The sequence below is a fragment of the Macaca mulatta genome, chromosome 9, assembly GCF_049350105.2.
Source record: "Macaca mulatta isolate MMU2019108-1 chromosome 9, T2T-MMU8v2.0, whole genome shotgun sequence".
Lineage (NCBI taxonomy): Eukaryota > Metazoa > Chordata > Mammalia > Primates > Cercopithecidae > Macaca > Macaca mulatta.
The window spans coordinates 54,163,596-54,191,573 of record NC_133414.1 but is presented as its reverse complement, the minus strand read 5'-3'; the positions used below and the strand labels follow the sequence as shown (position 1 = coordinate 54,191,573).

The 27,978-nt window shown below is 44.3% G+C and overlaps 1 protein-coding gene across 3 annotated transcripts; it reads left to right on the top strand.

Annotated features, from left to right (window-relative positions):
- The first annotated feature begins 24 nt into the window (after positions 1-24).
- On the top strand, positions 25-27,978 carry LOC720588 (pleckstrin homology domain-containing family B member 2). Of its 3 annotated transcripts, XM_077946294.1 has the most exons (7): positions 25-215; positions 4,581-4,733; positions 5,531-5,633; positions 10,448-10,487; positions 12,646-12,735; positions 18,579-18,687; positions 25,091-27,978. In XM_077946294.1, the coding sequence occupies exons 1-7, from the start codon at positions 179-181 to the stop codon at positions 25,225-25,227; spliced, it is 669 nt and encodes a 222-aa protein (XP_077802420.1). In that variant the 5' UTR covers positions 25-178; the 3' UTR covers positions 25,228-27,978. The 3 variants fall into 3 exon arrangements, with proteins under 3 accessions (XP_077802420.1, XP_028682126.1, XP_077802421.1); XM_028826293.2 differs by lacking the exon at positions 18,579-18,687 and having other exon boundaries at positions 25,091-27,972; XM_077946295.1 differs by lacking the exons at positions 10,448-10,487; positions 12,646-12,735 and having other exon boundaries at positions 130-215; positions 25,091-27,975.

Here is a 27,978-nt window from a genome sequence, read left to right as displayed (position 1 = left end):
GCACATGAACCCCACTGCGGAGGTGTTTGTTAAATGCCAGGGGGGCACTGAGCTAAAATGGCCTTGGCTCTTCCTCAGCTGATGCTGAAGGGGGTAAGGATAGAGACTCGGCCAGACAGGTTATTCTCTTTCTGGGTATGATTTTGAACCTGCCTGTTCTTGTTCTGTAGGTGAAGAGATGGCGTTTGTGAAGAGTGGCTGGTTGCTGCGACAGAGTGAGTACAGGATGTGCGGCCTGCGATCGGCATTGCCGAAGGCAATCTCTATTTCTGTTTGCTTAAAGCTGATCATGTTTAAAAACAAATACCAAGTTTTATGAGTGCCGTGGCCTTGAGTTTTCCCTTGGACATTCCTAGATCTCTGTGAACTGTCTTGCACACCACGAAGCTCCTCCTTGGTTGCTGAGTTGATAGGAACCAGGAAACAATGGCAGTCCCTGCTGCTTTCGCTCTCCTCACTAACGTGCTTTATTTATTTTATTTTACTTTATTTATTTTTTTGAGACAGAGTTTCACTCTCGTTGTGGAGTGCAATGGTGCGATCTCGGCTCACCATAGCCTCCGCCTCTTGGGTTCAAGCGATTCTCCTGCCTCAGCCTCCCGAGTAGCTAGGATCACAGGCATGTGCCACCATACCCGGCTAATTTTGTATTTTTAGTAGAGAAGGGGTTTCTCCGTGATGGCCAGGCTGGTCTCAAACTCCCGACCTCAGGTGATCTGCCTGCCTCGGCTCCCAAAGTGTTGGGATTATAAGCGTGAGCCACCGTGCCCAGCCACGTGCTTTATTGTTAATGATGAATCTGGAACTGCCTGGATCTAACAGCCCAGCCGAGATCTGGCACAGAGGTGCTGGTCTCTCTGCCTCTCTCCTCTGGGGATTGAGCAGTGACTCAGATTCTCAGATATTGGTGTCTTGCTAATTATGTGGCTGAAGAGTTGATCTGAGGCAATGAGTTTATCTAAAACCAAAACTTTTGTGTCTCCAAAAGGACTAGAGAAGAGACTCAGTTCTTTTCTTATGGGATTGAGGTCCACTTTCCTAGGCTTATCTCCACAAACCTATCTTTCATACACTGTCTGCTTATCTGTGAGGCTGTCACTTCAGGTGGGATTCATACTGTGTTTCAAAGTGGGAAGAACCAGTCTTATTTATTAAAAAAAAAGAGCAAGCAGGATATTCTGTTATACTAGAAAGAGTGAAGCTAAGGGAAAAGTGACTACTATGTCATTTATGATTCTAGTCAAAAACTGAGCTGTATCACATACCATTGATTGTTCAGAGACGTGAGTTTATCTATGAGGGATACTTTCAGAAATCAGCTAAAGTCAAGTCTATCCGTGAGAATTGATGGCATACCTGAGATGGTTTATAAAAACTATTGTTTATGAATCATTTGTGTTCCTGTTGAAAAGATTTTATGTATATATTCTTAATACTCACAACAGCTGTATGATAGGTAAGTGGTATTATTTCCAGTTGAAGAAATTGAGGTTCAGTGAGGTTAGGTAATTTGTCTAAGTGTAAACTATGGGTGACAAACCTACATTCAAAGTCAGAACTGTGTGATTTCAACACTGACTCTATATGCACCCGGAGACCGGCCTTCAGCCTGTGTGTCTGTGACGAGTTCCATGGTCCCAACCTGGAGCTGAACCGTGTGCCCCTTTGTCTGTGATGGTCCTGTAGTCTTAGAATAGACAGAGGTGTTGTAGTGTCAGCTTCACGAAGGAAGTCCTGGAGCCCCAAGTTTCCTAGTCTTGGGTTTTGTGGTCCCAGCCTCCCCATAGTCAGGGGACATGGGGACCCTTGCTCAGACCTTGAGGGTGTGCCCTCCTTTGCTGGCCCTTCAGATGTCCTTTGGTGTTTCTCGCCAGGCTCTGCCACACCCTTGTTTGAGGGTAAGCTTTCCCTTCTCTGCCACAACTCAATGTAAGTGCTTTGTCAACATACTGATCAATGACCCTTTGGACAATGTTGTGCTCCCCATCAGTGCCTAGCATGGGGACGTACATAAAATGGATGTAATTTAGATAAGTCACATAGACTTTTCCAGTATTCTGGTCCATGGGTGTTTCAGAAATGTGTATTCAGAAGACTTATCTATACATAACCCCATCCCCATACGTGTGAGTTAATTTTCCTTCTTTCCTGAAAGTAGAAGTATCAATGCCAGTAAAACGAGGTGAGATGTATTACATTCATGGGGTTGTAGAGTAGCAGAGACCCACATGTGATGTGGTTACATGTAGGCAAAGCCGTCCTTAGGACTTCTTTTCCTGCCATTGCTACATACAGTGTTGGGCCCCGGTCCTGGCCTCTGGAGGACAGCCTGATTTGGGAGTCTGCAGCCAGGGCTTTGATGGCAGGTGAGATACTTGGGCAGAACTCCCTGACCCAGTGGTTCCACCTGTCTCTGTGTTTCTGTGGCTCTATTTAGTAGGGATTTTTGTTTGTTTGTTTGTTTGTTTGTTTGAGGCAGAGTCTTTGTCGCTCAGGCTGGAGTGCAATGGCATAATCTCAGCTCACTGCAACTTCTGCCTCCAGTTTCAAGTGATTTTCCTGCCTCAGCCTCCTGAGTAGCTGGGATTATAGGTGTGCACCACCAGGCCTGGCTAATTTTTGTATCTTTAGTAGAGACGGCGTTTCACCATGTTGACCAGGCTGGTCTTGAACTCCTGACCTCATGGTCTGCCCGCCTTGACCTCCCAAAGTGCTGGGATTACAGGCATGAGCCACCGTGTCTGGCTTTTCTTTTTATTTTTAAGACAGGGTCTTGCCCCGTCGCCTAGTCTGGAGTGCAGTGGCGTGATAACTGCTCACTGCAGCCTTGATCTCCCAGGTTCAACTGGTCCTCCTGCCTCAGAATCTCAAGTAGCTGGGACTGCTGGCCTGTGTTAGCATGTCTGCCTATTTTGCTCTTTGTAGAGATGGGGTCTTGCTATGTAGCCCAGGCTGGTCTCAAACTCCTGGGCTCAAGCGATCCTTCCACCTCAACCTCCCAAAGTGCTGGGATTACAGATATGAGCCATTGCGCCCAGCGTGTTTGGCAGTTTCTGCACAGCTCAGGCAGCCAATCAAATGGATGCTTGGGTATCACTTAGTGGTCAGTTGGGCAAGTGCAGTGGACACCCCTCCTGGTGAGGAGAGTGCCTGATACTGGCAGGAAAGCTGGATGCTACGTATCTGGTTGACACCAGTTGCAGGCACGACAACATAAAGGGAAGTACATAAGATGGGATTGTGTGTGTTGGCCAAGAATGGGGTGAGGTGTACAGGAACAGAAGGTGTAGTGGGCAGTGAGGAAGGTACAGAGATGACCGGAGCTAGAACTGGCCTTTAAGTCCACTGCAGGGGTTTTCCCTTCATGCAGTCAAGGAAATTACTGTTTTATAAAGTTAAATACCTGGTCCAAGATCACAAATGAAAGGTTGAATTTGCTCAAGCTGACAGAAATATGTGAGGTAGTAGGATGTGCACAGCATGAGAGGCCAGGCAGGGCCTGGTCTATATCCTGCTGTGCTCATTTATCCAGTGTATGCATCAGGGGTGCCTTCCACACTGTAAGCTTCCTGTGGGAAATGGTAGGAGAGAGTATCTGTGAAAGCTCTTAAGGACAAGAAAAAAATGTGGTTTTTTTTTTTTTTGAGACAGAGTCTTGCTCTGTCCCCCACGTTGGAGGGCAGTGGTGTGATCTTGGTTCACTGCAACCTCCACCTCCTGGGTTCAAGCGATTCTCCTGCCTCAGCCTCCCTAGTAGCTGGGATTACAGGCGCCCACCACCATGCCCAGCTAATTTTTTGTGGTTTTAGTAGAGATGGGATTTCACTGTCTTGTCCAGGCTAGTCTCGAACTCCTGGCCTCAAGTGATCCATCCGCCTTGGTCTTCCAAAGTGCTGGGATTACATGCGTGAGCCACCGCGCCTGGCCGAAATGTGTTTCTTCAAAAGAGGTAGGTATTATTTTTATTTGCATATAGAGACTTTACAGTCCAGCATTTTCTGATCTAGCAAATGTAGACAATATTTGGAAATTTAGAAACTTGAAAAGTTTGAAAGGTTTAAAGTTTAGTACTGTATGAGGAATTAAATGTTAGATATGTTTCATTTGCTGAAAAGTAAGCTTTTTTTTTTTTTTTAAAGAAAAAAAAAACACCTTAATTTGAAAGTGTTGGGACTTCTAAGTTGGTTGGCAGCATTCTCTGTTGCCAGTGTGTGCTGCATGCAGCCTGCTAACGCACCAGTGGGCGGGCCCTGGGCTCGGCTTTCGCTTTCATTCTGAGGGACTGCTTTGGGTAATTCTATACAGGTGTCATTAAGGGGCCAGGGGAAGAGTTCTTTTTGTTTCTGCTGTGACTGTGTCCTTGCTCTTTTGGCTCAAAGCCAGCCTTTCAGCTGGGCATGGCGGCATGTGCCTGCAGTTGCAGCTAAATGGGAGGCTGAAGTGGGAGGATTGCTTGAGCCCAGGGGTTCAAGGCTGCAGTGAGCTGTGATCATGTTTGTGAATAGCCACTGCATTCCAACTTGGGTGAAATAATAAGACTCTATCTCTTAAAAAAACCCAACCTTACTATTTTTTTCCAGGTACTATTTTGAAGCGCTGGAAGAAGAACTGGTTTGATCTGTGGTCGGATGGTCACCTAATCTATTATGATGACCAGACTCGGCAGAATATCGAGGATAAGGTCCACATGCCAGTGGACTGTATCAACATCCGCACGGGGCAGGAATGTCGGGGTGAGCTGGCCTGTCTTGGCCAACTTCTGTCTTCTGCTCTTCCTCTGTCTCGGTGGGAACTGGGTCCTCTTCCTTCCCCGTTCCGCTTTCATTAACAGATTGAAGAAGGGCTCCATCTCAGAGGGGCGGCCACAGTGGCGCCCCAGGCACTTAGATTGTGAACCACATGGTCGGGGCAAATCAATTTTCTCACTTGAGTTAAACTCACAGTCCACGTCTCTTCTTCTCGTGCAGAGGGAACCAGAGCGCTGGGAACCTCAAGAAGCACAGGCCACCCTAGACTGTTGATTTTGTACTCAGAAACTGGCTTCTGTTTGATGGTGACTGCAATCAATTGCTTAAAATCTGGGATGTTGGCCGGGTGTAGTGGCTCATGCCTGTAATCCCAGCACTGGGAGGCTGAGGTGGGTGGATCACGAGGTCAGGAGTTCAAGAGCAGCCTGGCCAAGATGGTGAAATCCCATCTCTACTAAAAATACAAAAAAATTAGTCAGGTGTGGTGTCAGGTGCCTGTAATCTCAGCTACTTGGGAGGCCGAGGCAGAGAATTGCTTGGACCCGGGAGTCAGAGGTTGCAGTGAGCCGAATACATTTTGTAGACGTCATCTTGGTGGCTGGTCCTGTCAGTTAGCCTAGCTATGTTCTTTCTTTCTGCATTATTGTAAAGGCAGGGGGTTCTTTCATAGATGTAGCGCTTGATTTTTTGTCTAGTCCTTTGCTTCTCTGAGCTGGTAGTTCTTAGAAGATGTAAGAAGAAATCCTGAAAAAAGTTCTTTTTCTTCTGCTTATTTTTCATAGATATTCAGCCTCCAGATGGAAAGTCAAAAGACTGCATGCTCCAGATTGTTTGTCGAGATGGGAAAACAATTAGTCTTTGTGCAGAAAGCACAGACGATTGCTTGTAAGTTTTGCTTTCTTACGTGTTTAATTTAAAAAGTATTTTCTATTTTAACTTCTGATTACCAAAAAATGAAAAGAATGGGCATGGAGTTCTCTTTCAGGCGTCAGAATAAGGGACTCAGTGGATGTGTGAGAGAAATGCAAGAGTCGCTTTTCCAATTCTGGTTTCTGCCTCTCTGAGACTGCCTGGGCCTATCGAATTGTGGAGAAAATGGCAGAAAGGAATAGCAGTCTCGTCATGCTCTCTCTTTTTTTAATTCTTTTTTCTTTTTTTTATTATTATACTTTAAGTTTTAGGGTACATGTGCACAACGTGCAGGTTTGTTACATATGTATACATGTGCCATGTTGGTGTGCTGCACCCATTAACTAGTCATTTACATTAGGTGTATGTCCTAATGCAATCCCTCCCCCCTCCCCCGACCCCAAGACAGGCCCCAGTGTGTGATGTTCCCCGCTCTGTCAATTCCCACCTGTTCTCACTGTTCAATTCCCACCTATGAGTGAGAACATGTGGTGTTTGGTTTTCTGTCCTTGCGATAGTTTGCTCAGAATGATGGTTTCCAGCTTCATTCATGTCCCTACAAAGGACATGAACTAATCCTTTTTTTATGGCTGCATAGTATTCCATGGTGTATATGTGCCACGTTTTCTTAATCCAGTCTATCGCTGATGGACATTTGGGTTGGTTCCAAGTCTTTGCTATTGTGAATAGTGCCCCAGTAAACATACGTGTGTATGTATCTTTCTAGCAGCATGATTTATAATCCTCTGGGTATGTGCCCGGTAATGGGATGGCTGGGCCAAATGGTATTTCTAGTTCTAGATCCTTGAGGAATCGCCATATTGTCTTGCACAATGGTTGAACTAGTTTACAGTCCCACCAACAGTGTAAAAGTGTTCCTGTTTCTCCACATCCTCTCCAGCACCTGTTGTTTCCTGACTTTTTAATGATCGTCATTCTAACTGGTGTGAGATGGTATCTCATTGTGGATTTGATTTGCGGTTCTCTGATGACTAGTGATGATGAACATTTTTTCATGTGTCTGTTGGCTGCATAAATGTCTTCCTTTGAGAAGTGTCTGTTCATAGCCTTTGCCCACTTTTTGATGGGGTCATCATGCTCTCTTTCATTATTAGATTCACAGTGGGTAATAGGCATAGTTGAAATAAAATGACCAGAAAAGCAAGAAAGTAAAGAGTGAGGAAACTCAGTTCCTAGGGCTCCTGTCACAAATTGCTGAACACTGAGTGACGGAAATGGCAGAAATTCATTGCCTCACAGTTCCGGAGGCTGCAAGTCTGGAATCAGTGTGTCAGCAGGTCCTTGTTCCCTCTGAGATGCTAGGTAGGATCCTTTCTTGCCTCTTCCTGGCTTCTAGTGGTTTCTGGTAGTCCTTGGTGTTCCTTGGCTGGCAGCCACATCACTCCGGTCTCTGCCTCTGTTGTCACATGGCTGCCTTCTGCTGTGTCTGTGTCCAGAATTCTCTTTTCTTATAAAGGACACCAATCATAATGGATTAAGGACCCACCTTCATTCACTGTGACCTTATCTTAATTTGATTCCATATGCAAATATCCTGTTTCCAAATAAGGTCCCATTCCAGGGTACTGGGGATTAGGATTAGGATTTATGCATATCTTTTTCATGAGGACGCAATTCAACCCATAATAGAGACCTTTGAGAAAGACGGTGAAGTGGATTAGATCATCTTCCCTCAGGGGAAAACATTTCAATGGTGTGACCAAATAAAGAAGTTTGATCTCAAGCACAAACTACAAACAGCTAAAGAAAGAAATAGATGATTCCACTGATATGTTTTTTAATCCTACCCGAATCCCGGAAGCAGTAACTAGATAAGTTAATTAAATCTTGCAAATTTCGGTATTACCCTGTAGTCTGGAGTGATGCTGATTAAGTGTAAGTTACTTTTTGGAGAAGCTAAGAAAAAAAGTTCTTGAGAATGTGATGTCCTTGGGGCCTCAGCTGAGGCTGGACGATTCTCCCAGGACTCATCATTGCAAGGCACTGAAAGGCACTGAAGCTCACAGGAGTTGGGTAATTTTCTGGCTGGTGAAGTGAGCACTAGCATGGGACATTCAAAGGAATATGCTCAGAAGAGAGTGTAGGGCCCAGATTTTTCAGAAAAGACTTACTCATTCTCAGAAGAGATTTCCTTCTCTTCTAGCCCTCTGCCCTCATATTACAGAATGTTGATTGTGAGGGTGACACCTAGCCATCAAACTGTTGCTGGGCTGGACTGAGGTGGAACAGGGTGGAACTACCAGTTGATACCAGATTAGGTAGGAAGAGTGTCAAGGAGAAATAACTCATACTTTATGACAGCAAACAAGTTTTAGATATCACCTCCCATGTTAAACATGAGCAGGATGTAAGGAAGTGGCTTGGCAACTATGCAGATATACCATGAAGGAAAAATAAGAAAAGGAAAATGTAAGCCTCAGGAAAAGCTCCTAGAGTGGAGGGAAATAAAACCCAAGGAACAGAAGCAGAGTCTTCAGGAATGCTTTCCTGGCCACCATATTTAAAATTACATCTCCCTGTCCCCATACACACTCACCAGCTACCAGCTGTTTATCTTGTTCATCATCTACTTTCATTAGAATATATGCTGTGTGAGGGCAGAGATTTACGTTTCTTTTCTCCTCTTCTGTGTCTGTCACTGTCAAGAGGGTGCCATTCACATTATCATCTGAGGAAAGTGGTCTTCCCTTGCATACAACCCCAAACGAAAAGTGAATCACTGGCATGGAGGGAAAGACTGGAGATACTCTCAGTGAGGGGAAAAAGATGAAAAGATCAGAGATACGTTGGACTAAAAAAAGTTCAGAAAGATTATTGATGTTCATAAAGTACAGAACCCAAAAGAGGTAATTAGAAATTCAGGGCAAGAGAAATGTTCTGAAATAATCGAACAGAATTTGCAGACCAAAGGCCACACTAGACTCTTCCACCTGAAATGACAACAAAATCTATATAAGATACATGAATAATCCAGTATGATACCCTTTAGCAAAGTGAATGACAATGGAATGCTGCATACAAAATCAGTTGGGGAATTTTGCAACTTAACTGCATTCCATAGAAAGCCAGAACACTTGGCTGGGCACGGTGGCTCACGCTTGTAATCCCAGCACTTTGGGAGGCCAAGATGGATGGATCACCTGAGGTCAGGAGCTCGAGACCAGCCTGGCCAACATGGTGAAACCTCGTCTCTACTAAAAATACAAAAATTAGCTGGGCGTGGTGGTGGGCACCTGTAATCCCAGCTGCTCGGGAGGCTGAGGCAGGATAATTGCTTGAACCTGGGAAGCAGAGATTGCGGTGAGCCAAGATCGCGCCACTGCACTCCAGCCTGGGTGACAGAGCGAGACTTCATCTCAAAAAAAAAAAAAAAAAAAAAAAAAAAGCAAGAACACTTGAAAATAAATGAATGCATCTTTCAACTCAGGGAGATAGTAAAATGAGAATAAAACATAAAAGGAATTGATGAAGATAAGAGGGATAGGGTCAGTAAAAAAAGTAAGAGGTAAAGGAGTGAGGGAGTGCTCAAGAGAACGCTTTTTTTGTTTTTTGAGATGGAGTTTTGCTCTTGTCGCCCAGACTAGAGTGCAATGGCGTAATCTCCACTCATTGCAACCTCTGCCTCCTGTGTTCAAGCAATTCTCCTGCCTCAGTCTCTGGAGTAGCTGGAATTACAGGCACGTGCCACCACGCCTGGCTAATTTTGTGATTTTAGTAGAAGCTTGTTTTTACCATGTTGACCAGGCTGGTCTCGAACTCCTGACCTCAGGTGATCACCTACCTCAACCTCCCAAAGTGCTGGGATTACGGGTGTGAGCCACCGTGCCCAGGTGAGAGACCACTTTTTGTGTATCAATTAAGAAAGCTCTTGTGATACTTAAGATTCAGGTATCTAGTTTCTTTGACAATATAGTGGAAAGTAGGTAGGTATAGAGATTCTTAGAATAGTTTCACAGGGCCATTTGGCAATACCTGCTGAAATAAATTATGTTTATATCCTTTGATGTGGCATTTTCAGTCTTTGGAATTTGCCCTATGGAAATGTCTACATAAGAGTGCAAGGGTAATAGGGATGTTAATAGCATTCTTTTCTTCTTTTTTTTTTTTTCTTGAGATAGAGCCTCTCTCTGTCATCCGGGCTGGAGTCCACTGGTGTGATCTTGGCTCACTATAGCCTCGACCTCCCAGGCACAAGCCATTCTCCCACCTCAGCCTCCCAAGTAGCTGGGACTACAAGCATGTGCCACCATGCCCAGCTAATGTTTGTATTTTTTGTAGAGCTAGGATTTCACTATGTTGCCCAGGCTGGTTTTGAACTCCTGGGCTCAAGTGATCTCCCTGCCTTGGCCTCCCAAAGTGCTGGGATTACAGGCATGAGGCACTACATCCGGTCTCCAGCATTCTTTTTAATGTTGAAAATTGCTAATAATCTAAATTTACTTGTATCATGGAATATTACATAGCTGTTAAAAAGGAAGAAGATCTGTGTGTATGCCATGAACTGACAAAGCAAGTGGCAGTGCATTTCACATTTATTAAAAAGTAAAGTAAAAAATATAGTATAGATTATGTTTCAAATATTGTGTATCTATTATGGATGTAATTTTTAAAAATATATATTCCTAGGGCATGTCTCAAGTGGTTTAGGGCAAGGCCTGAAGACCTGTTCTTTAAACAGATCTTTTCAGGAATTCTGATGTCAACTCTGGTTTGAGAATCATTGAAATACTGGATTGCCTTAAATAAAGTACCCTTTTTCTTTTCTCCAGGGCCTGGAAATTTACACTCCAGGATTCTAGGACAAACACAGTAAGTTGCTAATGGCAATCACCTATAATTTTTTTTTTTTTTTTTTTTTTTTTTTTGACAAGGTATCACTCTTTCACCCAGGCTTGAGTGCAGTGGTGCTATCTCAGCTCACTGCAGCTTCTACCTCTGGGCTGAAATGGTCCTCCCACCTCAGCCTCCCCTTCCCAGTAGCTGGGACTATAGGCCCATGCTGCCGTGCCTAGCTTATTTAGAAAAATGTTTTTGTGGAGATGAGGTCTCACTATGTTACCCATGCTGGTATCAAACTCCTGGGCTCAAGTGATCCTCCCACTTTCACCTCCCAAAGTGTTGGGATTACAGGCGTGAGCCACCACACCTGGCCACCAGTAATGTTTTCACATGGTCTTATTGTAACAATTGGAGAATGGGGAAAATGGGCTTCTTGGCCATCCAGCCGTGAATGGGCAGGTAGCACTGGGTGGGCACCTTTCACCAACAGTGAGCAAGCTGGGTTTGCCAAACGTTTTTGGCAGGAAGCACCCTCCTCACACAAGCATGCTTGTTCCAGTGTTGCTTTCTAGAAACGTTTGTATTTCTCAAAGTTCTGCAACACTTTGAATTCTGCTGTGGTTTGCAGTAAAGGCTAAGAGAAAGAACTTCAGGATCCTTTTCATGCATGGGAGCTCAGCCTTGTGAAACAAACATTTTTGTGACTTGTACTTGTCTCTCGTCCTGTTTCTGGCCTTAGGAGGTCACTGAGACAGTGAACCTCATTTGTAAGAGCCTTGTAATGCCATCTTTATCTGTCAGGGATCAAGGGAGTATGACTCTGGTCAGAGTTTTCATTCTTTAGATGGGATTTTCCCGTCCTTTATCTTTGTAAGAAAAGAAAAGATGGATAAAGCTTACAGAAGAATGTGTGCATGTGGGAGAAGAAAGTAAAAGGCTTAATATCCAAGCGTCAGTGTTCTCTTCTTTTGTTAGCACAACACAACTTCATTCTAAGCTTACTCTACAGCTGCTGTTACCTTTTCTGCATGAAAATCCTTTTTTTGGGGTAAAATTAGTATTAACGATCCATACAGTTAAGGGCAAGCTCCACAAATGATTCTTTGTGGGATTTTTTTTTTTTTTTTTTTTTTGAGAGAGTCTTGCTCTGTGGCCCAGGCTGGAGTGCAGTGGAGCAATCTTGGCTCACTGCAACCTTTGCTTCCCAGGTTCAAGCAGTTCTCCTTTCTCAGCCTCCTAAATAGCTGGGATTACAGGAGCATGCCACCACGCCCAGCTAGTTTTTGTATTTTGAGTAGAGATGGGGTTTCACCATGTTGGTCAGGCTGGTCTTGAACTCCTGACCTCGTGATCTGCCCACCTCGGCCTCCCCAAATCCTGGGATTACAGGCGTGAGCCATTGCACCTGGCCCCCCCCTTTTTTTTTTTTTTGAAGCGCTAACATGTTTTTCTTTAAATTACATTGGGGAGTAATTTAATGAAGAATTTTGTTTTTTAAGGTAAAAAACAGACTGTGTATAGGACATAATCTCTGATACATTTTAGATTGTAGGGTTTTTATTTGTGAATAAAGGACTGTTGAGAGTGCTGTAACATCTTTATTTCTTTGGAGACAGAGTCTCGCCCTGTTGCCTGGGCTGGAGTGCAGTGACTTGATCTTGGCTCACTGCAGTCTGGAGCTCCCGGGCTCAAGTGATCCTTGAGATTTAGCCCCTTGAGTAGCTCGGGCCATAAGCACCATGCCCAGTTAATTTCTTGTTGTTTGTAGAGATGGGCTCTCCCTCTGTTGCCTAGGCTGGCCTTGGAACTCCTGGGCTCTAGCGATCCTCTCGCCCAGCCTCCCAAAGTGTTGGGATTACAGATGTGAGCCATTGTACCTGGCCTGAAGTAACATCTTTTAAAAGGCATTGGGTAACAGTGGGGCCTCTGAGTGCCTTCCTGGCTGTGAGAGCTGTAATCCTCTTAGGGGTTGAGTGAGGAGCACTTCGCTCCTGCATTTAGAGGATACCAGAGTAGGGCTGGGGGCACCCACTGGACCGGGAAAGTTTTTCCTATTTTGCAGAGAGCTATATATCTGTTTGTCTTTTAAAATTTTTAATTTGCTAAATAAAAGGGACAATGCACAGCATCATTGAGCACACAGGTGCTGGGAAGCTGTCCTGCCCTCACCCTCTCCTCTCTCCCGCAGGCGTATGTGGGCTCTGCAGTCATGACTGATGAGACATCCGTGGTTTCCTCGCCTCCACCATACACGGCCTATGCTGCACCGGCCCCTGAGGTAGAGAGAACCCTGAGCCTTCAGGTGAGGGAAGCTTGGGGTCTCTGCTACTGTCCTGCTTTGTTTTTTGAATGAAATTAGAAATGTACTCTAAACCTTTTCTTCTTAAAACAGATGATTTCTTACCAACTTTTGTTTTCATGAAATAAAGCAACTATTTTATATAGTTCAGCACATTGTAATGTGCTGTATTAATGTGTAACAAGTTTTTAAGATCTAAAAATGCATCATGTTAATGATAGTTGCTTTGGGTAATGAGATTTTGATGATCTGTAGTTTATATGGAATGAATTACTCGAATTCTCCTTGTAGTCAGAAAAAAATGCTATATTTTGGGGAAAATAATCCTTACAAAAATCATGTCAAATACTTTGGGATGTCTTCTTGTTGGGGTGCTTGGGGTGCTGACTGAGCTGATTTGTATGTAAGTCTGTTGTGTGGAACGTGCTGCTTTTTTTTTTTTCTTTGGGATGGAGTTTTGCTCTTCTTGCCCAGGCTGGAGTGCAGTGGCACTATCTTGGCTCACTGCAACCTCTGCCTCCCGGGTATAAGCGGTTCTCCTGCCTCAGCCACCCAAGTAGCTGGGATTACAGGCGCTTGCCACCATGCCCGGCTAATTTTTTGTCTTTTTAGTAGAGGTGGGGTTTCACCATGATGGCCAGGCTGCTCTCGAACTCCTGACCACAGGTGATCCACCTGCCTCTGCCTCTCAAAGTGCTGGGATTACAGGCGTGAGCCACGGCGCCTGGCTGGCACTTGTAAACTTTCTAAGCTCACTTACTCTAGTTCCTTTTTCTGTAGATTCTTTGGGGTATACTACATAGGCAATCATGTCATCTACAAATAGGAACAGTGTTTCTTTGTAACTTGTATGCCTTCTGTTTCCTCACCTTGCCTTATTGCCTTGGTTAGACCTTCAGATATTATGTTGAATAACAGTAGTGAGAGCAGACATCCTTGCCTTGTTCCTGATTTTAGGGGGGATGTATTCAATGTTTTTCTTTCTTTTTTTTTTTTTTTTGAAACAGAGTCTCACTCTGTCGCCCACGCTGGAGTGCAGTGGCATGATCTTGGCTTACTGCAAGCTCCACCTCCCGGGTTCACGCTATTCTCCTGCCTCAGCCTCCCGAGTAGCTGGGACTACAGGCACCTGCCACCATGCCCAGCTAAATTTTTTTTTTTTTTTTTTTTTTTTTTTGCATTTTTAGTAGAGATGGGATTTCACCATGTTAGCCAGGGTGGTCTCGATCTCCTGACCTCATGATCCACCCACCTCTGCCTCCCAAAGTTTTGGGATTATAGGCGTGAGCCACCGCGTCCGGCCAGTGTATTCAGTTTTAAGTATGCATTCATTTAGTATTAATGTACTGTTTAATTCAGTATTTAATTAGTGTTGAATTTAGTTTTTACGTATGCATTTATTTAGTATTTAATGCATTCATTAAGTATGCTGTTAGCTGGAGGTTTTTTATATTTTTTCTTCATCAGGTTTAAGAATTCCCTTTTTCTAGTTTCCAGGAGTGTTTATCGTGACGGGGTATCAGTTGCCTGCCTTCCTGCCTGCCTTCCTGCCTTCCTTCCTGCCTTCCTCCCCTCCCCTCCCCTTCCTTCCCCTCCCCTCTCCTCCCCTCCCCTCCCCTCCCTCCCCACCCAGAGATGAAGACTCACTCTCTTGCCCAGGATGGAGTGCAATGGTACTATCATTAGCTCACTTCAGCCTGGAATTCCCTGGGCTGAGGCAATCATCCTGCCTCAGCCTCCTGAGCCACCACAGCTGCAAAAAAAAAAAATTTTTTTGGTAGAGACAGGGTCTTGCTCTGTTGCCCAGGGTGGTCTTGAACTCCTGGCCTCAAGTGATCCTCCTGCTTCGGCCTCCCAAAGTGATTTTGTTAAATACTTTTTCTACAGTAATTAATATGATTGTGAGGTTTTGTTTTTCTTTTTAGCCTGCTAATATGGTGTATTATAGTGTTTGGCTTTCACATACTGAACCAGCCTTGCATTCCCTGGAATAAAACCTACTTGGTCATGGTGTATGATTCTTTTTATTTATTGCTGAATTCAATTTGCTAATATTTGTTAAGGATTTTTGCATCTATATTTATGAAGGATATTGGTCTATAGTTTTCTGTCTTTGTGCTTTGTCTTATTTTATCAAGGCAATACTGACCTTATAGAATAAATCAGAAAGTGTTTTCTGCTCTTTTCTTTTCTGGGAGAAATTGTGTAGAATTGGAGTTAATTCTTCTTTAAAATTTGCTAGAAATCTCCAGTGAAACTGTCAGGTCCTAGAGGTTTCTTTTTTGGGAGATTTTAAATGACAACATCTGTTTTCTTTTTCCTTTTTTTTTTTTTTTGAAACGGAGTCTCACTCTGTCGCCCACGCTGGAGTGCAGTGGTGCAATCTTGGCTCACTGTAAGCTCCACCTCCTGGGTTCACACCATCCTCCTGCCTCAGCCTCCCGAGTAGCTGGGACTACAGGTGCTGCCACCACGCCTGGTGAATTTTTTGTATTTTTTAGTAGAGACGGGGTTTCACCATGTTAGCCAGGATGGTCTCGATCTCCTGACCTCATGATCCACCTGCCTCAGCCTCCCAAAGTGCTGGGATTACAGGCGTGAGCTACTGTGCCCGGCCTCTTTTTCCTTTGTTTGGCTTAACCAACACACGTCTATTTGTCACAGTTCTGGAGGCTGAAGGCCCAAGATCAAGGTGCTGGCAGTGTTGGTTCTCCAGAGGCCCCTCCTGAGCTTGCACATGGCCTTCTCCTCCCTGTATCCTCATATGACCTTTCCCTCCAGGCCTACTGCAGATGCAGCTTTCTTAATAGTGACTGGTCTACTCAGATTCTCTAGTTTGCATGGAGTAGGTTTTGATAGTTTGTAGTGTTTGTGGAATTGTTCCTTTTCTTATAAGTTGTCTGATTTATGTGCGTAGAGTTCTTTATACTGTTTTCTTATTATCCTTGTGATGTCTGCAGAGTCTATAGTAAAAATCCTCCAGTTCGTTCTTTCCTGATACTGGTAATTTGTCTTTGCTCTTTTTGACAGTTTGGTAAAGGTTTTATTAATTTTATAAATAGCTTCAAAGAAATAGCTTTTTGTTTTATTCACTTTTTCTGTTTCTCAGTTTCATTGATTGTACTCTTTTATTTCCTTCCTTCTGCTTGCTCTGTGGACTTTGGTTTTCAAAAGTTTGACTGTAATGTGTATTTGTATGGATTTCTTTGGGATTATCCTGTTTGGTATTCATTCAGCTTCTTGAATATATGGACTTGGGTTTTTGCTAAATTGGGGAAATTTTAAACCATTATTCCTTTTTTTTTTTGAGACGGAGTCTCGCTCTGTGGCCCAGGCTGGAGTGCAGTGGCGTGATCTCGGCTCACTGCAAGCTCCGCCTCCCGGGTTTAGGCCATTCTCCTGCCTCAGCCTCCAAAGTAGCTGGGACTACAGGCGCCCGCCACCTCGCCCGGCTAATTTTTTTTGTATTTTAGTAGAGACGGAGTTTCACCGTGTTAGCCAGGATGGTCTGGATCTCCTGACCTCATGATCCGCCCGTCTTGGCCTCCCAAAGTGCTGGGATTACAGGCGTGAGCCACCGTGCCTGGCCTTAAACCATTATTCTTGAGTGCTTTTCCAACCTCAGCCTCCTTCTACTCCCTCTGGCACTCTGATGACATCCCTGTCAGTCTGATGTGTCCCAGAGATGCTCTTTTTTTTTTTTTTTTTACTTCAATCTATTTCTCCTCTGTTGTGTTCTGATTGGGTAATTTCTACCCTTTATATTCATGTTTATGGATTCCTTCCTTTTGTCATCTCCATTATGTTGTTGGGCTCATTCATTGAACTATTTAAATTGGTTATTGTATTAGTTCTGAAATTTTTATTTGGTTATTCTTTATATCTTGATATATAAAAAATTGAATGTATGTATCTATATACTTTTTACTGAGATTTTTCTGTTTTATGGTAGATACTTTATATTTTTTATTTATTTCGAGTATGTTCATAATTGCTTGTTGAAAAGTTTTTATGATAGCTGCTTTAAAAATCTTTCTGGATAATTCCAACATCTTTGCCATCTTTGTGTTTGTGTTTTTTGTTGTCTTTTCTCATTTAGTTGAGATCTTCCTGGTTCTTGGTGTGATGAATGGCTTTTGATCAAAAGCTGTATATTTTAAGTACTGTAAGACTGAATCTTATTTAAATCTCATGTTTTAGCAGACCTGCTTCTCGGGGGCTGCTTTATTGCTGCCAGGTAGAGGTGGAAGTCCAGGCTCGCCTTGAGCCTCAGTTGACACCCATGGTCCAGGTTTCTTGTCGCTGTGGAGGGAGTTGTGAATTTAGGTTCTCACTAGATCTCCACTGAAATCACCCTGTCTGAGAAGAGGAAAGGCTCTTACTGCTTCCCCCAGAGCCTCCGCTGATACCATGGTTGCCACTGAGACGTCCTGAAAGACTCACTCTCGGCTTGGTCTCAGTGGAATAGGGAGGGCACCGTATTTTCTGCTGGGTGGGAGTGGGGTTCTGGCTCCCCACACGGTCTCCGTGGACACCACCCAGCGGGATGGGGGTGTTTTGTTTCCATCTGGCAGGGAAGAAATTCCCAGCTCCCTACTCAGTCTTACTCAACGGTGTTCTGAGGACCCGGCGGTGCCTGCTGAGCATGGAAATTCAGGCTCTTCACACTTGGCCTTTGCTGGTGTGAGGCTGAAGGTTTTTCTGTGGTGGTTCTCTGGAGTAGAGAGGTTATTGTCTAAAAATGATCTGTCTTGCTAGGTTGCTCCTTTCTTTCTTAGATTCTTTGTTAAAGCGAGCAGCTCTTCTCAGGGTCTTTTTGGTCTGCACTGATTGGCGCTTCCAGCTTGCCACCTTCCCCATTACCCAGTGTGGGATGTGTGAAGCAAAAAGGAAACCCAGGTCCTCCCTCGGGTGCTAAAGTTCCTTGCCCGTCTGTCTTCTCCTCACTCTTCAGTCTTCTTGTGTTTGCTTTGTATATAATGTCCAGAGATTGTAGTTGTACTTAGCAGGAGGAATACAGGAAAGAATGTCTACTCCATCTTCGAGAAGTGGGAGTCTTGTCTCCTGCTTTTGTAAGATAACAGGTTTAGATCTACATACACATTTGCCTGGCTACACCTCTGTTCTCCCTGTATCAGAGCACTTGTCACAGAATGACAGTGATTGTGCAAGTATGTCTGATCTCCTCTCACCTGTAAGTATGCCAGGAAGGCCGGTCTTGACTTCAGTATTTCTCAGCACATAGTGGTCATTCACTGCCGGTTGAGGTGGGTCTGCTGCCCATTTCTAGCCATGTCTTTTCATAGGTGTGTGCAGCCCGAAAACCATCAGTCACCTGCCCAGGTACCTCAGGACACCCTCATCTTCCATATTGTGCCTGGAATTGCTGAACTTGGGCCACAGAGGGTTCTGCTTCCAGGCTGGCTTCGCCTGGAGGATAGTGGTTTCGGTGAATCTCCTTATCACCTGGTCCAACCGTATCATTTTACAGATGGGCAAAGGAAGGCCTACATAGGTGACTTACTGAAGGTCAGGTTAACAGCACAACTGAATTGAAATCCAAATCTCATGCAAGTCCAGTTCCCTTCTTTTGTTGTGTTTTTCTGCCTTCTTCATTCTGTAGCCTGAAAGTGGGCTCCAATTGTAGCTTTTGTTTGTTTTTTAGTAACTTTAAAACAGGGGGCATAACCACACTGTTTCATGTTTTGTTTTGTCTTTTTAATTGACTGTTAAATTTTATTGATTGCAACCTGGAGACCACAATTTTAATACATTACTAGAAGTTTCACAATTGTATTTCTAATGGGCCAGTTTCTTTTCAGCAGGCGTACGGCTATGGGCCATATAGTGGTGCGTACCCGCCAGGAACTCAAGTTGTCTATGCTGCGAATGGGCAGGCGTATGCCGTGCCCTACCAGTACCCATATGCAGGTAACTCAAGCCAGCCTTTCATTCCTCATTTCTGTCCATTTGCTGAGTAGACCAGAGAGACCTGTAAACATTTTTATTTTTCAGTTTAAGGTTAAGTGAGCTGTATTTTCTGGTTGTAGACCACAAATCACTGTGTTACTGTGCTTTAAAAAAGCCTTTGGTAGTTTCATACTGCTCTGCAAAGCTAGAGTAGGCTTGATTTTTAGAACTTTGCTAATTGTGTCTGGATTAGTTCTCAGAGAATTTCGTACTTATTGGGATTCACTTACATTGAGAAGCAGCCAGAGTAAGAGGCCCATTTTGAGGGATGAGAGGGACCTTTCAGCTGTTCTTCTGGTGAGGTCCTTGGAAAGTTATCACTACTGAGGTGATGTTCTGTTTCACAGTGGAGTAGAGGCCTGGAAAGGGCTTGTATTTATTCTGGGCTTGGAGTCTGTTCTTTCTGTTCTTCACCTTACATGAAACACATGGCAGGCGTGAGTAGCTGGTGTGGGGGTATCATGTCTGGGTCTCCTGGGCAAAGTGGTTGGCAGGGTGGAGGTGTGGGACAATGCTGGCCACTGCTGGGGCTGCAGTGAGGGTGGGGAGGGCAGAACTGTGGTCGATGGCCCCTGTGAAGTGAGGCTGGCCAGGCACAGTGGGCACAGCACCATAGCACAGGATGCACAGGTGGGTGGGCTGGAGCCAGAGGCTGAGCTCAGGAGAGACAGGAATGTGGGGGTTTGCAGGAGGAGGAGGAATCCCGGGCTGTGAGCAAAACTAGCATGGTGTCTCAGTGCAGAGGCAGAGGGAGGTGAGCTGGTACCAGAAGGGTGGGCCACTGATCGTGGTGCCCAGAGAAGTCAAGGAGGCCTCTGGTTACAATCTCAGAAGGTGTCCTTGTAGTTGTTGGTGGTTGCTTTGGCTTTGGATGCATTTAGCACTTAAAACGGGTTCTGGAGTCTGGAGTAGAAATAGAGAAATTCCACAATGCTCTCTTCTGGGAATCTGAGGCACAGCCACTCAACTAGCAGGGACTTGGGAGGATCCTGCTTTGCTTGACTCTTTTTCATGTCAAGTTGAAAAACCATTAAAATAATAAAGAATTATGACAGATTAAATATTTGTCCATTGTCTTGTGAGTCTAGCACACATACTTTTGTTTGAATTACAGTAAGTCCTCACTTAACATCAACAGTAGATTCTTGGAAACTCTGAGTTTCAGTGAAACAACATGTAATGAAACTGATTTTACCGCAGATTAATTGGTATAAACAAGAGTTAAGTTTCTGTGGCTTATTTCTGGTCACAAAAACATCACCATTTCTAATATTAACCATTGAAATTAATGTGAGCTATACATACATGTAAGATTAATAAAGACAAGTAAGATAATTATTTACCCAGTTATTTCAGTTCATGGCCATGGCTGGCTGGACCCTCTCCCAGCAGCTCAGGGCTCAAGGTGGGAATGCACCATGGATAGGATCCTATCTCATTGCAGGGCACACTCACCCACACCCCCTCACTCCGACTGGGACAGTTTAGACACGCTGATTCACCTCAGGGACACATCTTTGGGATGGGAAGGAACTAACCTATCCCAAGAAAACCCACGCAAACATGGAAAGAACCTTCCCGCTCTGCACAGGCGGTGCCCCGAGGGGAATCGGTTCTTTTCTTCTTATTAATGTTATAATGAAACTACGTTAAATGAAACTATTATTTGAGGACCTACTGTACTTCCTCCATATAAAATATTTTCTCCTTATAATCATGCATTTGTGTTTCTAGTCTTGTTTTTAAATTATATGTATTGAATCCCAAGTGCTACATAATACTCATAAGCATTTTTAGTAATTGCCTATTATCATATTGGGTGATGGGTTACTAAACCTTCCAGTATTGGCTGTTTTTTTCCTCTCTCTTTTGTTTTTTTTCTTTTTTTGCTATTGTAGATACTTCTTTGAACATCTTTAGTCATTTTCCTTTTTGTTCCTATTGAATATGCATTAGAATATATTTCTTTTTTTTTTTTTGAGATGGAGTTTCATTCTTGTTGCCCAGACTGTAGTGCAATGGCATGATCTCGGCTCACTACAACCTCTGCCTCCTGGGTTCAAGTGATTCTCCTGCCTCAGCCCCTCAAGTAGCTGGAATCACAGGCATGTGCCACCATACCCGGCTAATTTTGTATTTTTAGTAGAGATGGTTTCACCATGTTGACCAGTCTGGTCTCAAACTCATGACCTCAGGTGATCCATCCGCCTTGGCCTCCCAAAGTGCTGGTATTACAGGTGTGAGCCACCCTGCCCGGCCTAGAATATAGTTCTTTTTTTTTTCTCCCCCAACTAGAATATATCTGTATATGCAGACAGGCCCTAACTCAGGATGGTTTGACTTAATGATTTTTTGACTTTATGATGGTGCAAAAACAATGTACATTTAGTAGAAACCGTACTTCAGGTACTCCTACCCCCATTCTGTTTTTCACTCTCAGCGTAGTACTCATTCAGTTACATGAGATCTTCGACACTTGATTGTAGTAGACTTTGTGTTAGCTGATTTTCCCAGCTACAGACTGATGTTAGTGCTCTGAGCAGTTGAAGGTGGGCTGTGTTAAGGTATGATGTTCAGTAGGTTAGGCATATTAAATGCATTTTGACTATGGTGTTTCAACTTACGATGAGTTTATTGGGAGGTAACCCCATTGTAAGTTGAGAAGCATCTCTATTAATACGTCAGAAAGCATAGACATTTTTGAGGGTTCTTTTGGATATGATTTAAAAATATAAATGCTTTCAAACATAAAAAATAGGGATGATGGTATAATGAACTATCATGTGTCCATCACTGGCTTCAGTAGTTACCACATCATGTCTAATCTTTTATCTCTACCTCAGCCTCCTTTCTCTACCTCTGGATTAGTTTAAGGGACATCCCAGATTTGTAATCATTTCAACTCTTAATATTACATTAAATCTGGATAGCATTTTACCAAGTTGATCCCAGAATGATTTACCAACTGATAATATCACTAGCAGTCACTGATGCTGTGGTTTATCTGTAATCCCATAAAGATTGCTTGTTGTGCTCTGCAAGTTTTGATAGCTTCAGTAGGTCTGAAGTGGAATCATCGAGTTGCTTTAGTTTATATCCCCTTTTATGAATCATTTTCCTTTTGCACATTTTTCTGTTGAAATCCCATGGGGTGGTGAGTTTTAAGCCTTAGCCTTGCCACATGAGAGCCAGCCTCTTTCTCAGCTTCTTAGGGCAGTTGCCGCTGTTTTCTTACTGTACAGAGAGCACAGATACTGCGGACGTGGTTGTTTAGGGCACTTCCGGAAATGAGTCTATCCTTGCCCTTAGCTCTCGTCAGTAGAGTAGAAGTAGCACTCTCACAGGTAGTACTCGGAATGCTTGCCACGTAAGGGGCTGGATCAGTGGGCATTATGCAGCCTGCCTCAGGGTGGTGACCAGGCAGCCCCCAGACCTGCTTGCTGTGGAAGGGTCAGCTGGGTTTGTGGTTGATACACAGCAGCTTGTGCTGACAACCAGATGGGTGCTTTGCCACCTCCATGCCATCCTGTCTGCCAGGGTCTCAGAGCCTAGAGCTAGTCCACAAGAACCCTCCTAGTCACGCACAGAGCTGGTTAAGGCTTTCTGTTGAGTGATTGGGACCAGTGGTTGGTCAGCCAATTAAGAAAGTACAGAGTACTGTAGACGTTCTGTAAACATTGTGCTGTGATTTCACCCACTAGTGGGTGCTCGTTCGGCTCTCTCATCATGTGGGGTTAAGGTGTTTGCTTTGAGTTGGCTCCTTTGGTTGGAGTCTTCTATTTCTGTCTTGTAGAGACCATCCTCATGACATGTCATTGCACTGCAGTTTCCAGGGGTAAGTCCAAGAGCAGACATCTAGATTTTTAGACTATAGTGCTCCCATCCTTCCATCTTTTATAGTTTTCTCCATTCCCTGATTTGATGATAATTTGTAAAAGTACCTTCCTTTATTTAGTTTTCCTGTAGTATCTTAGTTGCCATAGAAACTGTGTCTGCCTTTTTCTCATTCACATTTTGACCATTTATGTAGTATTAGTGAAACTAGGCAATTAAAATAGTGTGACCTGGAAGCATCCACAGCTGATTCTGGCAAGGACTGAGTTCAGTGCAGGAGCAGAGCTGAGCAGGAGCCACAGGAGAGTGGCCTGGTCCTGCAGCCAGAGGACCTCAGCATGACCTGCAAGGGCAGGAGAATGCAGATTTTCCAGGAGAGCTTTTCATTAGGTCAGCTCACAGGTTCCATCGTGTTACATTTGGCTAGTTGGAGTTAACATTACTGAATGTTTTAAAATGTCAGGGCTGTGAAAGTAAATGCCATAATTCCCTAGTTTTGATATTTAAACATTGCAAAAATAATCACTTGCTTCCAATACTGTTACCTGTACGAGATCAGCTCTTAGATTTACAATGGTTTCATTGTACTACTCTGTGCCTTTTGATTTTTGTCATTCATGATCTTCTGTTGGATTTGAGGCATTAGTGGGTATAAATGCATACTGTAGCCAGAATGCCTGGGTTTGTGTGGCCTTAGTGTCCTTAACCATTGTGTGCCTCAGTTTGCCCATCTGCAGAATAGGGATAAGAGCGCACTCAGTTGAGTAAGAGCATTTCAGTGTATGTAGTGCTGCAAGTGGTTGGAAATGTTCACCTTTGTTATCACTGAGGGTTTCACTTCTGCTCTTCATCCACATGTGCACATCACTAGTGAGTAGTTTGTTTTTTTTCTTTTCTTTTTTCTTTTTTTTTTGCGGGGGGGACAGAGTCTCACTCTGTTGCCCAGACCCTGGATTGCAGTGGCAGGATCTCAGCTCACTGCAGCCCCCGCCTCCCAGGTTCGAGCAATTCTCATGCCTCAGCGTGGGATTACAGGCATGCGCCACTACCCCTGGCTAATTTTTTTTTTTTTTTTTTTGGTAAATTTTGAAGAGACAGGGTTTCACTATGTTGGCCAGGCTGGTCTAAAACTTCTGGCCTCAAGTGATCCACCCGCCTCAGCCTCCCAGAGTGCTGGTATTACAGGTGCCAGCCATCAAGCCTGGCCAGCCAGCCTTTGAACCATTAAAGGAATAGAGGATCAAGGAGGAAAGCTAACCCTATTAATACCTGAGCAGTTTGAAAGCTACTTAGCTACTAGGCATTGTAGCTGTGAAGCATGGAAGAGAGCAAACAGTACATTTCCAGTTGTAAATTTTAGTCTTGCAAATTAAATATTTGTCTGTGGTTTGTTTTTTTTAAGTTTTCACCTCTTAACATAAATATTTTTTCTCCATAAAGACATGTAGTAAAAAAGAGTAGGCTGGGCCGGGCGCGGTGGCTCACGCCTGTAATCTCAGCTCTTTGGGAGGCCGAGGCAGGTGGATTACGAGGTCAGGAGATGGAGACCATCCTGGCTAACACGGTGAAACCCCGTCTCTACTAAAAATACAAAACATTAGCCAGGCGTGGTGGCGGGCGCCTGTAGTCCCAGCTACTCAGGAGGCTGAGGCAGGAGAATGGTGTAAACCTGGGAGGCGGAGCTTGCAGTGGCCCGAGATCGAGCCACTGCGCTCTAGCCTGGGCGACAGAGTGAGACTCTGTCTCAAAAAACAAAACAAAAAAGAAGAAGAGTAGACCGGGCGCTGTGGCTCACGCCTGTAATCTCAGCACTTGGGGAGGCCGAGGTGGGTGGCTCACTTGAGATCAGGAGTTTGAGACCATCCTGGCCAACATGGTGAAACCCTGTCTTTACTAAAAATACAAAAATTAGCCGGGCATGGTGGCAGGCACCTGTAGTCCCAGTTACTCAGGAAGCTGAGGTGGGAGAATAGCTTGAACCCGGGAAGTGGAGGTTGCTGTTAGCTGAGATCATGCCACTGCATTCCAGCCTGGGCACAGAGCAAGACTCCATCTCAAAAAAGAAAAAAAGAAAAAAGAAAAAAAATCAAGTTATATGTGCAGATTTAAGGTTTAATTTAAAAATTGGTTTGCATGCATACTAAGAAGCTAATTTGCTTTAAGTGAGCATTTCCTTTTTGGGCTTTTGTTGGGCACTGTGTCTCTCCCATGTTCCCCATTTGTCTGCCACCCAGTAAGCATGGTGTGGAGGGCTGAAGTAGAAATCAAAGGCTGGAGTCTGAAAGCATCTTTAGGGTTCTGCTCTTTGCAGATTAGGGACCTTGGCCCTTAGTGAGCTGAGGATCTTGGTTTCCTCCCAGTGCGGTTTCAGGGATGTGGGCCACACGATGTGCCTGCTGTGGAGGAGGGCTGGGGTGCCAGTGTGACAGGAGACAGCAGATCCCTTTTGTGAAAGGAGAACTGGCACTTCATGTGATGTTAAACTTCACAAACTGCTGCTTAGAGATCTGCTACTTTCCTTCTGTTTTAGGACTTTATGGACAGCAGCCTGCTAACCAAGTCATCATTCGAGAGCGGTATCGAGACAACGACAGTGACCTGGCACTGGGCATGCTGGCAGGAGCAGCCACGGGCATGGCCTTAGGGTCTCTATTTTGGGTCTTCTAGGGGCCTCAAGGTCTTGATGTGCATAGCTTCTGATAACCCTGTGTGCAATAATATGATTTGCAGGGCATTTCTGTGTGTGACAAATGTTTTTAATAATAGTTTTAATGGTTCCTTTGAAAGTAGTGATGTCATAATTGTAACTAATCCACATAAGTACCACAGAGAAAGGTTTGAACTGTGCTGTTGTGTTCAAACGCTGGCTCTCCAGGGCACTGGCTCATTCCAAGACTGTCCTTGTGCAACTCTCGGAACACCTTATTTGAGCACACCTGTTTTGAAAGGCATTTTCTTTTTAGAGTTAGGTGTAGTGCTTAAGGGTTAATTTATTTTCATGTTATGCTGGTAATATAGTGTTGTATGCCTAATGAGTGATTGTGGCAAGAAAAGCTATAGCTTTCCATTTAACTTTTTCAAACCACAGACCAGAACTGGTTGCTTGTTACTTTAGGAGTTGTGGGTTGGTAAGCTCCCAGGTACTTCCCGGGGCCATGGTGTGAGAGCCCCTGTCCTGCCCTCTGGGGCTCCACAGGCCCCCGGCAAGGCCTACGGCTCAGGATGACAGGGCACAGCCCGCCTTTGAAAAATGATGCTTCAGAAGTCTGCCTGACTCTAGCTGCTGCTTCTCACCTTATTCTGGTATGGTTTTGGTAGCCATACTTGGAGAACGTTTCCCGCATTGGGAATTGATTTGAGCCTGCAAGTTTGAGGGCTTTATCCTTTAAAACTTGGAGAAGCTGGAACAATAACAAACAAGTGTGTGGAGGCAGATTTGCTTTATTCCAAGAGAGCTGTTTGAGTGTGTGTCTGCCTAAGCCTCCCGATAGCCTAGTTTTCTACTTGCTGAGGAAGTAATGTTAAAGGAACAGCGAGGGAGCGGAAGGAGAGCCTTAGTTAGGCCGTTCCCATTTCAGGCCTTCACGGGGTTGCGCTGTGCGGGAGATGCTCTCATCTCTCTGAAGGCCCATCCTGTGCAGAAGTGGGGCCTGTGACTGTTCACGGAGCACCAGGGCAGACCGTAGCTGAGCAGACTTGGGTTATGGGTGGGAAATGGGGCCCAGGGACCCTCAGGACACAGGGACCGGCTCAAGGTACCACTCAGCCCGGCCAGGATCCCCAGCCTTGCTTTTGTTCTTGATCTCTTTGTGATAGAGAAGCTTAGAACATTGAATTTTGAGCCCCAAAATGTGTGAGTCTTTGGAAAAACCATTCCAGCCTTTCTGTCAAATGCTCTTATTTTCAATATTCTGAAGTATGTATTTGAAATATTCACATTTCTGTTATTTCTTGTTTTTAAGCTCTGAATTATTCCAGTTTTCTGTCCTGCATGCTTTCAACAGTGTGCTTTTACAGAGGCAGTTTAGCACAGTGAATGTCCCTGCCCCACACTCCATATGGTCCTGTTGTCCTGAAAATACACTCCAGGTAGCACAGACTTGTTATTTTGCCTGGCTGGTTACACACATGCTGTCTTGCTTTGCTGCTCAGCTGCCTCCCTCTGAGGCCAACTTAGGCCAACCTACCTGGGACTCCATCTGAAGTCAGACGCCAGAGAAACTGAGTGGTGACCATGGGTCTGCTTTTCTCTCTGATCCTAGGGGACGTGTTGACATGGGAGTATCTGTTCCCACATGGAAGGATGTGTGTTTATCTCTCATCTCTGAATAGATGTAATATATGATAAGTCTAGTGTCCATGGTTTAAAATGTTGCTTTGAGGATTCTCCATCCTGTATAAGAAGAATGACTTTCTTCAGATTATAATCGTTATTAAAGCTGTATGTACCCTTTACTTAAAAACTATTAACAGTTTTTCATGTTGCACTGGTAATTTTGAACTTGGAATTGCTGGGTGAGAATTCCAGGAACCACAGAGTATTGATTTTTGCTGCCAAAATGCTATTGAGGCAGATGTTCCTGTGCTCCCTTGGCTGCTTCTGGCTGAAGGGGAGAGGTGTGGACTGAAGCTTGGGCACTCATGTGTGTCCCCTCCCCAGTCCCCATCCCAGTGGGGCCAGCCTCATTAGGCAGCCATAGATGAGCCTGGAACTTGACTGTCACTAGTGACTTGATCCTGGTGTAAAATGCATACTCGGGATAAGGTCACTCAGGTATTTTATTTCTTGGCCACAACTCCCATAGATGCCAATGTTTTGATAGCCTCGGTTTCTCAACGATGTCCTTTGTTTACAGTGCTACACTTCATACAAGTCAAGAAGTACTTGAGTTAGAAGAAACTTCTTATTCAGGTTTGAGTAAGCATTTTACTTCCATGTGTACTTTTAAATAGTCCATACCTTGAAGAAGTTGGCCAGTGACATTATATACATGCTGATCCGGTTGTTCTTTTCATTCCTTGAGTCAGCTTCAGGGTCTTGGATATTAAAGAGGAGAGGGAGAACTGTTAATGTTTCGGGTCATCATTTGTGAACAAGGCCAGACTTTGCCCATTTTAGGTTATCCAGGACTCAAGATAGCCATCTGGATCATAAGAAGGTCCTGCAGTTGAGACAAAATGACCCAAGTGTATTTTCCACAAGTTTTGATCCTCTGTAATATTTCTTTTTCCTTCCCTAGTGTGTGTAGATGAAGGCATGGAATGCAGTTCCACTTTCTCCCCAGAGTTGATCTTTTTGTGATTGCTTTCCCGTCTCTAGTATTCTGTTGTGTCTAGGGAACTGATTTTTTCCTACATATGCAGATTGTACATTTGTAAGTGAAAATGTCAATGCATTAAAGCATTAACCTTAAAGCA